We start from the raw sequence: 15,731 nt of genomic DNA on the forward strand, positions 1-15,731 counted from the left end.
TTTCATGAAAAATCACTACATCCAACAGAGTACATGTTAGAAACACCATCATGTCTGACAATATAGTGGTGAATTCTTATCTCTCAGGCAAGAGTTTTGGCGTGCCCTACATGCCTCGGGATTTTCCAGAGTTAGTCTTCTATATCAAAACCTTTATTTATTCCTACACTATTCAGACCTTTTATTGGTTTCTGGAGAGGTACTTTTCCGAGCAAGTGTTCACGTATCCGTGGAATTACTTAGCGTTAGCAAGAGATGTCTGGATTACGTGGGTGGTCTGGACGAAATTGTCGTACTTCGTGTCGTGGATTCGTGGTTATGGCATTGTTCGCTCTCTTCGGGCTTTGTATAGAAACGTTTCTACTAGAGTCTTTAAGTTTATCTTGTCATTGCCCATTATCAAGAATAAGGTCGATTCTGAACTTGCTGCCACGCTAGTAAAAATGGAGAAGGAATTGATGAAAAATGACGACAGTCTCTTGCAATTCCCGTCTCTTCCGGAACAAGGACTTAGTAAGGATGCAATTGTAGAAGAATTGGATAAGCTTCAGGAATTGAAACACTCCAACTGGGTCGATGGAAGAGTCAGCGGGGCTGTTTATCATGGAGGAGACGACTTGTTGGAATTGCAAGCCGAGGCTTACAGAAAGTATTCTGTAGCCAACCAGCTTCATCCGGACGTGTTTCCCGGAGTGCGGAAAATGGAAGCTGAAGTCGTAGCCATGGTGCTTGAGATTTTCAATGGGCCAAAGGGAAGCTGTGGCTCTACCACTTCTGGAGGTACTGAGTCGTTGCTATTGGCTGGTTTAGCGGCCAGAGAATATGCTAAAAGAAAAAAGGGATTAACGTCTAACTTTGAAGTTATTGCTCCGGTTACAATCCATGCTGGTATAGAAAAGGCGTGCTATTATTTTGGCATGAGACTTCACAAAGTGGATTTGGATCCAAAAACGTACCAAGTAGACTTGAAGAAGGTCAAAAGACTCATAAACTCTAACACGGTATTGTTAGTAGGGTCAGCACCTAATTTTCCTCACGGCATTATCGACGATATCGAAGGTCTTTCGGACCTAGCAGTAAAGTACAACATCCCTCTTCATGTGGATGCCTGTTTAGGGTCGTTTATTGTTACCTTTTTAGAAAGATCAAAAGTCCATGGAGACGTTGATCTTCCTAAATTTGACTTCAGAGTTCCTGGAGTTACTTCAATCTCGTGTGACACTCACAAGTACGGCTTTGCTCCGAAAGGTTCGTCTATTATCATGTACAGAAATACGCAGTTACGTGAATGTCAGTACTACATTCTGAGCGACTGGACTGGCGGAATGTATGGCTCACCGACTTTGGCTGGGTCCAGACCCGGTGCCTTGATGGTAGGTTGCTGGGCTACATTAGTCAATTACGGAATCGCCGGATATGAAAAGTCTTGCAGAGACATTGTAAGTTCGGCAATGAAAGTCAAGAAGGCTATTCGTTCCGATAAAGTCTTGAGCACGTATTTAGAAGTAATAGGTGAGCCTGTTGCATCGGTTATTTCGTTCAAGGTTAAGGACGAGTATGCCAAAAAGAAATTCAGTGTATATGAATTGGGAGATATCCTCAAAAAGAAAGGATGGCATTTCCTGACCTTGCAACATCCACCAGCTCTTCACTTTGCCTTCACCAAGCTTACCATCCCTATTGTAGATGAAATGCTTGCTGATCTTGTGTCATCAGTACATGAGTTGGTGGATCATTGGGAGAATAGTACTACACCAAGTAGTGATGTTGCTACTATATATGGGGTTGCTGGCAGCGTGAGAACTGCAGGTGTCGCCGATAAAGTGATTGTAGCTTTCTTAGATACTTTGTATAAGATCTAGGAATTTAATGAATAATATAAGTAAAAAATCTATGAAGGAAAACAATTTGTAAGATTTTTGAAGAAAATGATAAATATATATAATTTTCTGTAAAAGATTCCATTTTATACTATAGACTGTATACGTCAATATCTTATGACTTATACATAGAGAATCGTACTTGAAACAACTATAAGGGTTCGTTGTTTGCGTATAAAATGGGTGCAAAATATGAGGCGACTTTGGAAAGGCTCATATTGCCTAAGAAATGAGCAAAAAAAGAACCCGATTGATTTGTTCAATAATACATTTCTTCAATTAAACCAAGCACTTGAAACATACGTTCTCTCTTCAGAGTCTACTACAACAATGCATTCTGAACGTTGACATCACTTTACCTACTTATGAGTTTATGACATGGACTGCGCTTCCCAAACAGGGAACTTCCATCATCAATTTTTTTGCCGCGGTAGTGCATTACTCACTGTCTAAGTAGATAAGAGTCTGTTTGTTTTAGATTACTGTTTCACTCTTGTTTTCTACCTTTTGGTGTTAGTTTTCTTTGTTTGTCTATAGAGCTGCTATCCACGCCGAGAACTCGAATCTAATATCGTATCACATCAGGGTTTCAAAATGGTAGCGTGCTCGGACATCTCGTATCTCTCAGGTATGTTCAGTACATTATCTTGTACTTCCTGGATCTTTGCCCAGCTACCTCAGATCATCGAAAACTACAAGAACAAGTCAGCCGAAGGCATTTCGCCAACCTTTTTGTTGCTCTGGTTCATGGGCGATTTTTTAAGTTTCACCAGCTGTCTTTTGAACGACGTCGTCCTTCAGTTCCAGATCTATTTGAGCATCTTCTTCTTGTGCAACGATATTACTTTATGTTTCCAGTACTACTACTACAACAGTGTTTATCCACGCAAACATGGATTGATGTACCAGCCCATAGCAACAGAAGCCGCAACATTTGCAGATGCAGAAGGGAATGCCGTGGACATGCATTCGAGCTCCAATTCTGTCCACATACGACACACCAGGAACTCCGAAAGCAAATGCCCTACGCCAGCAAGCAACACTAGTTCCACATCTAGTAGCTACAACTCTATAAACGACAACAAAACTTCAGTCCTCAAGGTAGCAGCTATCTCTACGATTCTCAATGCGGGAAGCTCAGCTGCTATGCCAATTTTTGCCAAAGTTCTGACAGATGACGATACCGACGGGTATTCTGGAAAAGAGACGTTAGCACTAGTACTCGCCTGGGGATGCACTTTAGTCTATATAAGCTCCAGATGCCCACAGCTATACAAAAACTACTTGAGAAAGTCGGTCGACGGAATATCACCAATTCTTTTCGGCGCTGCTCTTTTAGGCAATTTAACGTACACCCTCTCCATATTGACCAGCTGTGAATTTGTATTTGGCGATTCAAAGCTGGAGTTCATCATGAAAGAATTGCCCTATATACTAGGCTCGTCTGGAACCATCGTTTTTGACGTAGCCTATTTCTACCAGAAATACTTGTATAGATCCACAGGAAAAAATACCCAAGTCATGACGTTGGAAAACTGGAGCTCTATCGACATGCACAATGATAGCAGCGAAAACTCGGCCTTGGTATAGATAGATAGCATTAATGAACACTTTATTACAAGCGTATACTGATGGAAAGTATGCAGGATCGTCCTTTCCTTGGAAAGAAAGGAATTTATTCATTGTTAAACAGAGTATGGCGCAATGTTACAAATTCCATACTAAAACAGGGGTATATCAAGGGTATATAAGCTCCTGTTGCTTCCGACTGTTTCCAATATATAATTTATATATTAACTCTTCTTTTATACTGAAAATTTGAATAAATTTTATCCAAGGGAATTGCAGCCGTACATATAGAAATTCTAGACCTGTATATACGTTTACTTCCCATTAGATTAGAAGTCAAAAGTCAAGTCGAATCCAATCAATAAATCTCAAATGTCCAATTTTTCCACAAATGCTCTGTCGACTGGTAGATCGGAACTGCCAGAAGAACAGACATTCAGTCCCATCACTGCAAGTCTTCTCGCAGAAGCGATTAGGGAACAAGCAAATCAATTGCTTGAGAAACAATCAGACGAATTTGAGGCTAAATTTCTACTGCTTCAAAACCAAATTCATGATATCCTAACGCTTATTTCTGCCGAGAAAAGTGGTAACAGAAAAGGAGTTTCGAGAAATACTGACGATTCTTCGACCATTACGAGTACTAATAGTGATATTAATCTTATTCAATCTAGTATTGAGTCTAGTTCGGTGCTCGCTGATGATGACTTAAGTGTAAACATCAGTGATCCACCTAAAATTGAACACTCTCCATCGTTTAAATCAAGTAAACATTCTGCTGAAAAAACATTCAATTTATTTGAAAGAACTAACGATACGATTCGAAAGTCTCAGAAACGCTTTCATGAATCTTGGAGAAAATTACCCAAGCTCAATGATAGCAGCGTTGAACTCTGGTCCAGGGCTCTTCAGGAACTAAACAGTGACCCAGACTATAAAGCTTTGTCTAAGGCAAACTTCAAAGTAGACTGGAACAGTTTCGAATCCAGAACTGGACTCCATGGTAATGAACTTAAATACTACTACGATTGCTGGAAGGATGATCTCATTGCACCTTATTGCAATAATACTTTGAGTATTCTTGCTGCTACCCGAGATCATACTGTCACCCTTGAAGATCTAATTGAGTACACATCGGAGCATGCAGATGATGCTAAAACGATGTCTATACTTGAGGAAGTGCAACGACGCTACCGAATCGATATACTGTGTAAAGACTATGTCTCAGAATTGAGAGGCAAAAACACGCATGATTATGACCGTATAATTCAATTTATTGACGGTATTCCTTCCGACCTATATGGCACCATTAGTCACTACTGTAACCAAAGACACGATGGCAATTGTATAATAGCTGCCGCTACGGCCAATTTCTATTATAAAGAATTTATGACCAAGGAGAATTTTCATTACCCTACCCCCAACACTTTCCAAAAGAAAATGATCAGTACACCTGGTTTCTCTGGTAAAGTTTTATCTGATTCCTCTAAATCAAGAACGAATTCCAAACACAGAAAAGACAGGAGTAACTATAATAATTATTCTCAAAATAAACTGCTGTTGGAGAATAACCAGAAATCGCACAGAAGACAAACGGACAATGTTAATCACAACTAAAGCTCCGGTGGTCTCAATAACCATCTCCGAGTCTTTGTTGATGACGCACCAATACATAAATCGAAGTTACGTGCTAGGATCTGCTATGACTCTGGCGCTACTCGGACCGTTGTTAATCTGTTAACATATTTATCTGATATCAGATACAATCTTACTGATCGTGAGAAAGTTTATAATACTGCAAATGGAGATCAGGCATATGCTCTTGCGAAAGGATTTTTCACTCTCGAGGCAAGTCCCTTTCACATTAAGCTAGACGCTGTGTATATACCCAACATACCGGTTATACTTGTTTCCGTCAGCCAACTCGCATTGCAAAAGTATTTCCTCCATTTTGAGGACGACGGTTTCTACCTTGTTCACAACAAAGTAAGACACTATTTAGGTTCACTAAATGATGGACTTTATATTGCCAATGATAAGGATGTACTGTTCTCGAAGAACACAGTCCGTTTCTTCAACGAGAAGCATATCGATGTTGGCAATATCCCCCAACTTGAACTCAATATTAATGGACCACATGATTGGGTATATCATCACCTAATGTACAATCATATGGCCCTTACCAACCTATTGAACCTAGAAGTGCAAGGTCACATCACGGTTGACGACACCGAGTCAAGTAAGAATCTTGTGAAGAATTGTATAACCTGCAACAGTATTACTGTCAGACAATCATCACACAATCATCACACTCAACGCGCCGCTGTGCGCAGACTTGAACGTGTGAGTTGCGATACTATCGGACCTTTCCAATTTAGGAGATACAATAAGTCTACTGCAAAAATATTTATCACTTCCGTTATTGATCATTACACCGGTTACACCAAACTATTATATACTGATCACAAGTCTCTTGCAGACACAGTATTAAATACTCTTAATTTATGGAATCATAAATTTCCTGGTGAATCGATTTCATATTTCCGGTCGGATAATGCAATAGAACTTCCTTCTGACGAACAACTACTTAAACTTGGAATCGAACGCGATCAAATTCCACCGTATTCTCCAGAGCTAAATGGATTGGCAGAATCACATAATCGCATTATTCTTGCCAATATACGGAAAGTTGTACTAAGTTTCCCCGATCGCCACGATGAAGTATTGACTCTCTTCAAAGAAATCGTGGAATACTCGGCATTCGTCAAGAACAATACTCCCCGAAAGCTGCTCCAATATCGCACACCTGCCGCCGTCTTTTTTAACTATAAAGACGCATATCACCGTCCTATTGTCCCATTCGGTATGGACGTTGTGATAAAAGCATCTTCGAAAGAAGAATACGAGAAGTATGGCCGTCCCTTACTTAAGACTGAACCACACGCTTTCTTCGGTTCTATCGTCGGCTTCGCCACAGATAACTATAGCTACCGAATACTCGTCCAAGCAGAAAATTTCCCAATTATAACGAATTGTAATGCAAAACTCCTCAATTCACGCCAATTTATCGAGAATTATTTTCAATCACTTGATTTGTTACAGAGAGACAGCGCTCAATATAATGCCACAGTACTCGATGCACTTGAAGACAAACTTGCTGATCATATCGATATCGCTGATAAAGAGGTTATCTTTGATGCTACTTTACTTAAAAACGGGGACACATCTGTCCAGACAGCCAACATTGGAGACACCAATTTATCGACGCCATCTCCTCAAAATCCTGAGGCTTTGAGCAATACACCTTCTTCGCAGATGACGATCGAAAGTCTTTCTACAAGACATCCCGAAGTAGCCACTCAACACAAACGGCGTATAGAAGAACTCACTTCTGACACGTTACCATTTCCTACCGATCAAGAAGGTAATTCGGTAGACGGAAAGCACATTAAGCGCTCACCACGATTAGGGGGAGTAAAAACAACTCCACTTTCAGCCACTAGAACGATCAGGGACCATAAGACTAAAAGTAAAATTGTTGATAACAATCGTGATTACGCTGCTGACCCCATTAAAACTGCTATAGAAGAAACCAGAACGAAAATGAGTGAAGATCATAACTTAAACTCAACTACGACAAATTCTGAAGAGTTAACTTCACAGTTAGCCTCCCAGGAGGATAGAATCTCAGGGGAGTTATCAGGGGAAACAAATGTGGACTTATCAACCACACCAGCACAAAATACAAGATCACATACCAAGTCAAGACTAGACAAACAAATTGAGCTGTCTAAAAATTGGTCTAACCTAGATACGCGAAAGACTCAATCATGGAATAAAGTCCCACCTGAAATACACGGAAAGGGCAAAATTAGTAAGAGGAAAGGTACCAAAGCATCATTATTGGACAAGGATGCACAAAGCTCACAAATAGCAAAAACGATCACCTCCGAAATAATAAAAAGAAAGAAGAAGACACCAGATTTCGATTCCAGTCCACAACAGATAAATGCATTGCTTAGCTTAATTAACAATGCAGATCCGCGGAATTGCCCATTAGGGGAGTCATACTTGAATGATATGATAAAGGGCGAACAAAATATCGAAACTGAAGTTACCGATAGTAAAGGTAATAATAATCTATTTGCTGTCATAGATAGAATTGATTATAAAGATCCTGAATGGAAAAAGTCCATGGATCGAGAAATCACAAAGTTCAAAGAATTGAACGCTTACGAGATTGTTAAGATTCCAAAAGGAGTCAAACCAATAACTACTAGATGGGTGCACACCATCAAAGAAACTTTCAAAGGAAACGACCACAAAAGTCGATGCGTGGTTCGTGGATTTCTACAAGTTACTGGAAGAGATTTTGACCCGACGAGAATATCATCCCCAGTCGTCGATCTTACAACAATCCGAATACTAATATCCATTGCCGTCACCAAAAATTACGCTATTCACCAACTAGACATTGAGTCGGCATACCTTAATGCACTGTTACCTGAGGAACATCCATTGTATGTATATCCTCCAAAAGGTTATGAATTACAGGAAGACTATTGTTGGAAATTAAAGAAAGCAGTATATGGTGCTAAACAAAGCGGTTACGAATGGTATATATGTCTCAAAGACACAATCGAGAAATTAGAATTTACAAGCTCAAGCGTTGTTGAAGGTTTATTTTATAAGAGAACTAAGCACGATATTATCATTGTTGCTATATACGTCGATGATCTAATAATGGTATCATCCTCGGACAAGTTACTCAAAAGTTTCAGAAATGGATTAGAGACCCATTTTAACCTCAAATACCTAAGTAAATTAGGTGAATACTTAGGGATCAAGTTTGAGAAGACCGAAACTGGATATACAATTTCACAACAGCAGTTTATTACTAACCTTCTCAAAGACTTTAATATAATGGGCAAATACGGAAAATTAATACCCATGATTAAAGACAAGAAACGGTACACCCCTCCGAAACTGGCAGAAGAAGACATCGACATTCCAGACTCTGAGTACCAAGACGTTGGTGCGCTACTAGGAGCAAAGGAAAGAACGCTCTATCAAAAAGGAGTTGGGCTGCTACTATGGGCATGCAGAAATACCAGACCCGATATTTCATACGCCACAAACAAACTAGGAGCAAAAGCAAACAAACCAAGCGTCAATGATCTACAGAAGTTGATATACTGTTTGCGCTACCTAAAAGACAACATGGATTTAAACTTAGTCTATGATCGTCCCGAACCAGAGGACGAATTTACAATTGTTGTTTACTCTGATGCTTCATTCGCTCCATCCGAAATCGACAAGAGACTGATTACAGGGAATGCAATATTCTTAAATGGTCATCTCGTTAGTTGGGCAACAAAACGACAGAAGATTATCACAAAATCGTCAGCCAGTTGTGAACTAATTGCATTAGGAGTTGCAATCGATGAAACGGTTAATATGAAAAGAATGATGAAGGAACTAGGTTTTCCAATCAAGAAAGTAACAATATGGGAAGACAATCAAGCTGTCATTGCCAAGTGTTATAATCAGAACACTACGCATAAGAGCAGATATATTGATGTTACCCTAAAATCAATCAGGGAGATCCTTCCGACGATGGAAGATGTAAAGGGAAATAAAATTCTACGCTACATTAAATCCGTTAAAAATATTGCTGACTTCTTCACCAAACCATTAGGCCATACGAGCTTCGAACCTTTCAGGAACTACATACTTGGAAGAGGAGATGAGAGGTTAAAGCCCATTAGAGAATTAGAAACCTCTAAGACTTAACTCAGTTCGTAGAGGTTTAGGGGAGTGATGGAAAGTATGCAGGATCGTCCTTTCCTTGGAAAGAAAGGAATTTATTCATTGTTAAACAGAGTATGGCGCAATGTTACAAATTCCATACTAAAACAGGGGTATATCAAGGGTATATAAGCTCCTGTTGCTTCCGACTGTTTCCAATATATAATTTATATATTAACTCTTCTTTTATACTGAAAATTTGAATAAATTTTATCCAAGGGAATTGCAGCCGTACATATAGAAATTCTAGACCTGTATATACGTTTACTTCCCATTATATACATTTAGTCACACGACATTGATCACATTGTTTTGGTCACATGATACGGCCCAAAATATTTTTAATATCGAGGACTATGAGAACTTCAGTAGATTTCCTAGATTTTGAAGAATTCAGTCAAAACCAAAGAAAAGGAAGGGAAATGCATAGAGTAAGGAGTTATACGGTGGTACTACGACCTCGACTACCGTTGATCTCACTTACGTGTCGAAAACTTGCCACAGCGGCTCGGGAAGCCGATTTTTCACCTTTAAAAAAATCTGCTACTGGGTCTTATTTCAACTTAAGCATACGCCCACAGCCGTTTCTGAAGTCAGAAGTAGCTGAGAATTATCTTAGTATACCCATAGATACTTATCCCAATCCTCTTTACAGCATGTCAAAAGAAAAGCTCTTGAAATTGACTGCTCCAGAGTTCAAGCATCTAACTAGCATATCCCACAGAACCAAAGAGGAACAGGACCAATACTGTCACAACATTATAGAGATAACATTCGAGACGATTTTGGAAGACCCAGAGAAAGTTGCCCGTTTATTGAATAGTATTAAAGATACAGAGACAAAATCAATATTGGTAGCTACATTGTCTAAGGCTTTTTGCAACGACAATATCCAACTATCTATCTTGAACTATATTGTAGATCCAACATCCAAAAAGTTCAGAACAGGTTTCTTCAAAGTTCTCACCAACATTTTGCATTTGAAAGGAAAAACAACTGAAGAGAGAGGGGTCATTCTCTTGAGCTATTTACGGTTGTTGTCTTTAACGAATATCATCAATGCTGAACCTTTGATCTTGACTACTAATGTCTATTCCAAGATCATAAACAGTATTCCACCATCGAAGTTCAGCGAACTCTACCTGTATCTTTTTCATGTAAATATCCAAACCACATTGCTTGAGACGTTGAAAGTTCTTAGGAAAACCCTTTTGAGAGGCACTCAATCAGACAGATTTGTAGCCAGAACAGGCTGGATCAATCCCAAATGGCACGATCTTCTTACAACATCATTCTCAGAAATCCACCAAAAGAAGATGATTAATTTCTTCAGTATTGATGATTTGAGAGAAATCACTGATATATCAGTCAGGGAAAAAGATACGCCTACAGCAAGTTTGTACTTGAACTTATTGGTTGCGAAATTCGAACAGAAATGCGCATCTCAAACCCCTCTTCGTCTTGATGATTCCAACAGTTTGGATGATGTGCAGATTGTAATTCGAGTAATAGTAAACTATCTAATGGCATTTAAGGGAGCAAAGAGCTGTCTTCAGGTTCTAAAGTATTGTATCAAGAATAAACTTGAAATCGAGTTTCCACTCTTGCTTGTCATAATGAGAAACTTGAGACTCTCGGGTCATTTCAAGGAGGCATTGCTCTTGATAAACAATATTCCACTTCAAAACCTCTCGTATCAAGATCGTCTGAGTTTGGTCCAAGAAGTCCTTATGTTGATTAAGTCCAGATACCCTGGCACTCCCAATGTTTTGATTGGATACACTGCTGCTATGTTAGGTGGATCTGTCGCAGGTGAGAATAGTGGTCTAAAACTCTTGAACAAGCTTCATTTGTTGGAATTGACGTATGGCTCCGGGGCTTTGGGCGAAATGGCCAGCTTCGAATCCATACAAGAAGCTTCTATAGACGACAAATTGACAGGCTTTGAGTTCACATCCAATACTTTGGCCAATGTCTATGAAACTATCTTGGATTCGTATGATAGAGCAGACTTGACACCCAACTTCATCAACAGCCTCTACGATATCTACATTAAAGAGGTATTGAAATCATTGGCTAATGAGACACCCATACAACCATTTACAGCCGAGTCTATGAATGATAGAGTGGTCAATCATCTAATTTCGTATTTGCTCAGAACTTCGCCTGGAGGTAGAGCCAATTTCAAAATTGATTCTAATTTAGAACGATACGAAGTTGCCAAACGGATCTTTACCGACTTTATTGCTAATGTAGAGTTGTCAAGAAAGGACATCACCGTTTCATTGATTGACCTTTTGGTTCACACTTCCTTGGAAGTGCATTCAGACTACAATTTTGCATCCAAAGTGGTGCGGTATTCGAGAGAAAGGCACCTTCCGTTTACGTTCAATCAAATTTACCCATTCATAATTCACCACTACAACAAGAATGAGTATAAGGTGGCAGAGTTGTGGTATAAGCAGTTGACCAATCTGGGTGCGAAAACTACTGCACCACCTGCTAAGAATCTATTCAGAATAGCCAGAGAATTGAATTGGGACGTGAATGGATTTGCCTACCGTAGAAAGAACATAGAGAAGAACTATAAGAAAAGGGAAGAGCTTGCTAAGATCCACGCAGACCCCATTGTATTTTTAGGAGAGAACGATACCGAGGACGCCATCACAGAGGAGTTGGTAAATGGCATTCATGCTGAAAAATCAGATTCTAACTTCAGTGAAGAGTTGTCGGCATTGTTGTATTCTTCGGAATTATGATCCCAAGGCAAAGACTATGGTATCTATACATTGTACATAGATGTAACGAATAATGACTAGACTTAGAAGTGAAAAATGTAGTGAGCAATTGAGTTCTGTAGAAAGCGCATAGACTCAAGGAATTCGCGAGCAGAGATTTAAACAATTGTCATTTATGTGCGTACGAAATACCAACAAAAAAGTACTTCCAGCACTCTCCTACTTGGTGGTAAATATGTAAACCTTTCCACGACTCCATTCTTCAAGTTGAGGTGGCAATGCTGTGAATTCTGGTTCATTTAACGAAATCCATTAGTATGGATTCCAGTTGTTTACATTGTGTCCCAAAATGGCAAAGCACAACCATTTTTTCGCAGTCTCTCTAATCTGAGATTCAGAAGATGTTTTGTTATTATAAACTCTCTCTTTTGTGCAACTATCAATTTACCCAAAACTGAGAAATAAAGAATCTCTTTCTTAGAAAACTAGTAGCCTTTCACTTTGTACTTATACCCCTTCATTACTTGAAATTTCCATAAAGAAAAACAATCTGAATATTGAAATCTGAATAGAATCGTTGAACATCGAGATCCGTTTGTTGAATATTGAGCTCCTACCCTATTCATTCCATAAAGCAAGTTACATACAAATCTTCGAAAATCAACCCCGAATGGAGTCAAAGTCTTTGCCTTCGTTCAAAGTGCATACCCCTTTAAAAGGCTCGACGCCCAAGAACCATCGAAGTCCCAACAACGACATGTATGTTGACACACTGGATATCATCTCTACGATCGTGGTAGATGCTCCAGAAGCAGATGCCGATAGTTCAGAAATGGAAAAGGAAAAAAAATTCGATCTGATAGTGTTAAATGTAAACCAAACCATTAAGGAACTTTCCCAGATATATAGCACAATAGGGTATTCGTCCCAGGAAATCTCTGCCAAAAAGGCAGAGATCTTCTCCCATATCGAAAACACCATATCAAACTTCGTATCTAGTCTACAGCGAGAGAAAAATTCCATAGAAAACGAATGCGAATGGTTACGACAACAAATCAGAATCATACTTGCCATGATAAACGAGAGCAGGGGAGAAAAATCATTATCTCTACTTGAACGGGGATTGGCTTTCAATGACAACAGCCTCTACGAAGAGGGATATAAGGAAGAGGTGCTCCGTAAACTTGCACAGATACAACAGAGAAAACTGTCCTTCTATGTGAACTCTCCCTTTAATGATAGCATGACCCAAGACTTTAACGACAACCAGATGGACTATGAACAGCAGTATGATTATATGATGAAGACGATTCCGCAGCTTTCGCTTATTGAATTGAAGAACAAATTGAACTCGATCTTTCTTGAAGTATTGAAGGCCTTTGTAGTGCTATTCAAGAAACTCAATGATCTTAATCTTGAGTATGTCAACAAAGGTGAGATTGTAGGCGATATCCACTCACAGGATGCCAATTCTCAAATACTTTCCACTCTTCATAGTAAAGAGGAAGCTGAAATGCATCAAAGTCTTATCAATGAGTTTGAGTCCATTATAGAAGAAATGAATTTATCCAAGAAGAACTCCGGCTTGAAGCACCCAGGACTGAAAGATGACCTGAACACGTTTATACTATCAAGTCCTCGAAAATCCAAAAAGGAGTTCTCTATCAACGAACCATCTTCACCACAACCTACTTCTAGGAAAACAGACCAACCTGATTCTCAAATTGACTCTTTGAGAGATATAAACTACCAGTTAGTCAGAGTAATAAGAGGACTCAAGATCACTAAGATTACACCTGATATATTATCGGCTGTACAGAAAGAAATTGACTATTGCAATAGAGAAATAGAGTCGAGAAAGCAGAGAATTGGACAAATAACTGAAACTTGTTTCTTTCTCATAAAAACATTGCATTTGAATAATGACCAACTTCTTGAGATCCAAAAGAGTCATGAAGTGAAACATGATGGCTCTGATGGGTTCTTTGACATTGAAACTTTACGACTTATACAACACGATCCTAGCCAGTTTGGTTTGGTCGATGCCCATTTAAACTATCTAGACAGGTTCTGTAATATTCTTCAGAACATCAAAGATACCAAACAGCAGAAATGGGAACATTATGTATCCACATGCCAATCGTTGTGGGAAAAGCTTGGTGAAAGTGCAGAGTATACGGAAAACTTCTTGAAGATGAACAGCGCTCTTACTGATATCTCGTTGATGAATTTGAAACTTGAATTGAACAAATTATACATGAAGAGGTCCGAGTTTATTGAAAGTTTTATTTCCGATGCCAGAGTGGAAATAGAAAAGCTTTGGGACAAAATGTTTTACGGGAAGGAACAAAGAGTAACTTTCAGGTACTACAATTATGACGCTGATGACGACAGCCACGACAAAGAGACAGTTCTCTCTGAGCATGAACAGGAATTGGCACGATTGGAGAGTGAGTACACATCAAAACTGTCAGTGTTGATCCATTATGAACAACTAAATGGACTAATTAAGGATCAAGAATTCCTTCGTGAATCCTCCAAGAACTCCGAGAGATTGCTTAGCAAGGACTCTTGTAAAATCTTGCTCAATGAGGAAAAGATCAGAAAACGAATCAACAAGAATCTTCCACGATTACTTGAAGGCTTAAAGAGTGAAATTGTCAAGTACAACAACTCTGCATTACAAGAAGGAAAGAAACCGATTCTGATCAACGGCGAAGATTTCTTTGAGAAAATATTAATTATTGAATCTGAACAATTGAACCAATCTAGTGCTCGATCTACGAGAGGATTTAGAAAGCCTAGAACTACTACTTCAGTTTCTCCAACTCGAACAAATAATAAAGCTCCGATCAATCGTACTAGACCAATTGTGTCTCCTGTGAAAACATCTCGATCGCCAACTTCAATGTCTGCCAGGTATGGAGGCAATTCCACAGCCAGAGCATCTAGGCCAACTCTTTCCAGAAGAACGTCGCCATTAAAGTCTTCGGCTTCAACAGAAAATTCAATCAAGAAGATTCCTGCTGCTTCAAGGCCACATCGCAGTACTTTATCAGAACGGACTTTTAACAATCCTACCACTATTCGCTTAACAAATGCGATTAATTCAAGTATGAGTGGAAGCAGCAATTCCAGTACTTCTAGTGCTGAAAGTCCAATTCATATGGGAAATAGTTTTTCACCAATGAAGTCTTTTGTAGCTCACTTGCAACCCCTCAACTCACCATTAGTTGCAGATGGAAACAAGATGAGCCAAATTTCAAAAAGGAACTTGAATCATAACTTGCAAGTTCCAAATAATGCCACCAATAGATTCAACCATAATGACATTTACGAAGACACGCTTGTCGATACCCCCCACAATATTAACAATGTCAGTATGAATTTGCTGAACATCTCGAAAGGCTCGCCATTGAAGAGTAACAATTCTGTTGCTAATGGTGTCAATATCTTAATTTCGAAACTGAAATTTTCACCATTAAAGTCCAACCTTGGAACTTTCGAAGATCATGAAAATACTGTACAGAAAGAGTATTCTTCTCCATATGAAATGTCACCTATCAAGATAAATTTGAAAAACTCGTTATTAACTTCTAGAGATAACATTCCACTTCCACCCAGCTCTGGGAGAAAGCACAGTATATCTACCTGCGACACTTCCACCTTAATAGGTGATGACTACCAGCACTGGAGAAACGAGAAGATCAAACAAATGAACAGCATGCAATAGCAG

The 15,731-nt window shown here is 39.2% G+C and overlaps 5 protein-coding genes across 5 annotated transcripts; all 5 read left to right on the forward strand. All coding sequences in view use genetic code 12, as the record gives it.

Moving 5' to 3' along the window:
• Positions 1-50: 50 nt before the first annotated feature.
• On the forward strand, positions 51-1,862 carry DPL1 (dihydrosphingosine-1-phosphate lyase; the record flags this gene model as incomplete). The annotated part of the gene is made up of 1 exon (XM_001382571.1): positions 51-1,862. One exon carries the CDS (start codon positions 51-53, stop codon positions 1,860-1,862), a length of 1,812 nt encoding a protein of 603 aa, XP_001382608.2.
• Positions 1,863-2,474: 612 nt separating this feature from the next.
• PICST_35195 (predicted protein) lies at positions 2,475-3,470 on the forward strand (the record flags this gene model as incomplete). Its single annotated transcript, XM_001382572.1, has 1 exon — positions 2,475-3,470. The coding sequence occupies one exon, from the start codon at positions 2,475-2,477 to the stop codon at positions 3,468-3,470; it is 996 nt and encodes a 331-aa protein (XP_001382609.2).
• A 351-nt stretch (positions 3,471-3,821) lies between these two features.
• PICST_30119 (hypothetica protein occurs 10 times) lies at positions 3,822-5,066 on the forward strand (the record flags this gene model as incomplete). The annotated part of the gene is made up of 1 exon (XM_001382573.1): positions 3,822-5,066. The coding sequence occupies one exon, from the start codon at positions 3,822-3,824 to the stop codon at positions 5,064-5,066; it is 1,245 nt and encodes a 414-aa protein (XP_001382610.2).
• A 4,793-nt stretch (positions 5,067-9,859) lies between these two features.
• On the forward strand, positions 9,860-12,016 carry PICST_55556 (hypothetical protein; the record flags this gene model as incomplete). Its single annotated transcript, XM_001382574.1, has 1 exon — positions 9,860-12,016. A coding segment is annotated over one exon (2,157 nt), but the record flags the coding sequence as incomplete, so codon positions are not given.
• Positions 12,017-12,752: 736 nt separating this feature from the next.
• PICST_54013 (hypothetical protein) lies at positions 12,753-15,728 on the forward strand (the record flags this gene model as incomplete). The annotated part of the gene is made up of 7 exons (XM_001382575.1): positions 12,753-13,204; positions 13,238-13,651; positions 13,694-14,914; positions 14,939-14,980; positions 15,044-15,287; positions 15,525-15,580; positions 15,620-15,728. The coding sequence occupies 7 exons, from the start codon at positions 12,753-12,755 to the stop codon at positions 15,726-15,728; spliced, it is 2,538 nt and encodes an 845-aa protein (XP_001382612.2).
• Between the last annotated feature and the right edge of the window lie 3 nt (positions 15,729-15,731).

This window comes from Scheffersomyces stipitis, chromosome 2, assembly GCF_000209165.1.
Source record: "Scheffersomyces stipitis CBS 6054 chromosome 2, complete sequence".
Taxonomy (NCBI): Eukaryota; Fungi; Ascomycota; class Pichiomycetes; order Serinales; family Debaryomycetaceae; genus Scheffersomyces; species Scheffersomyces stipitis.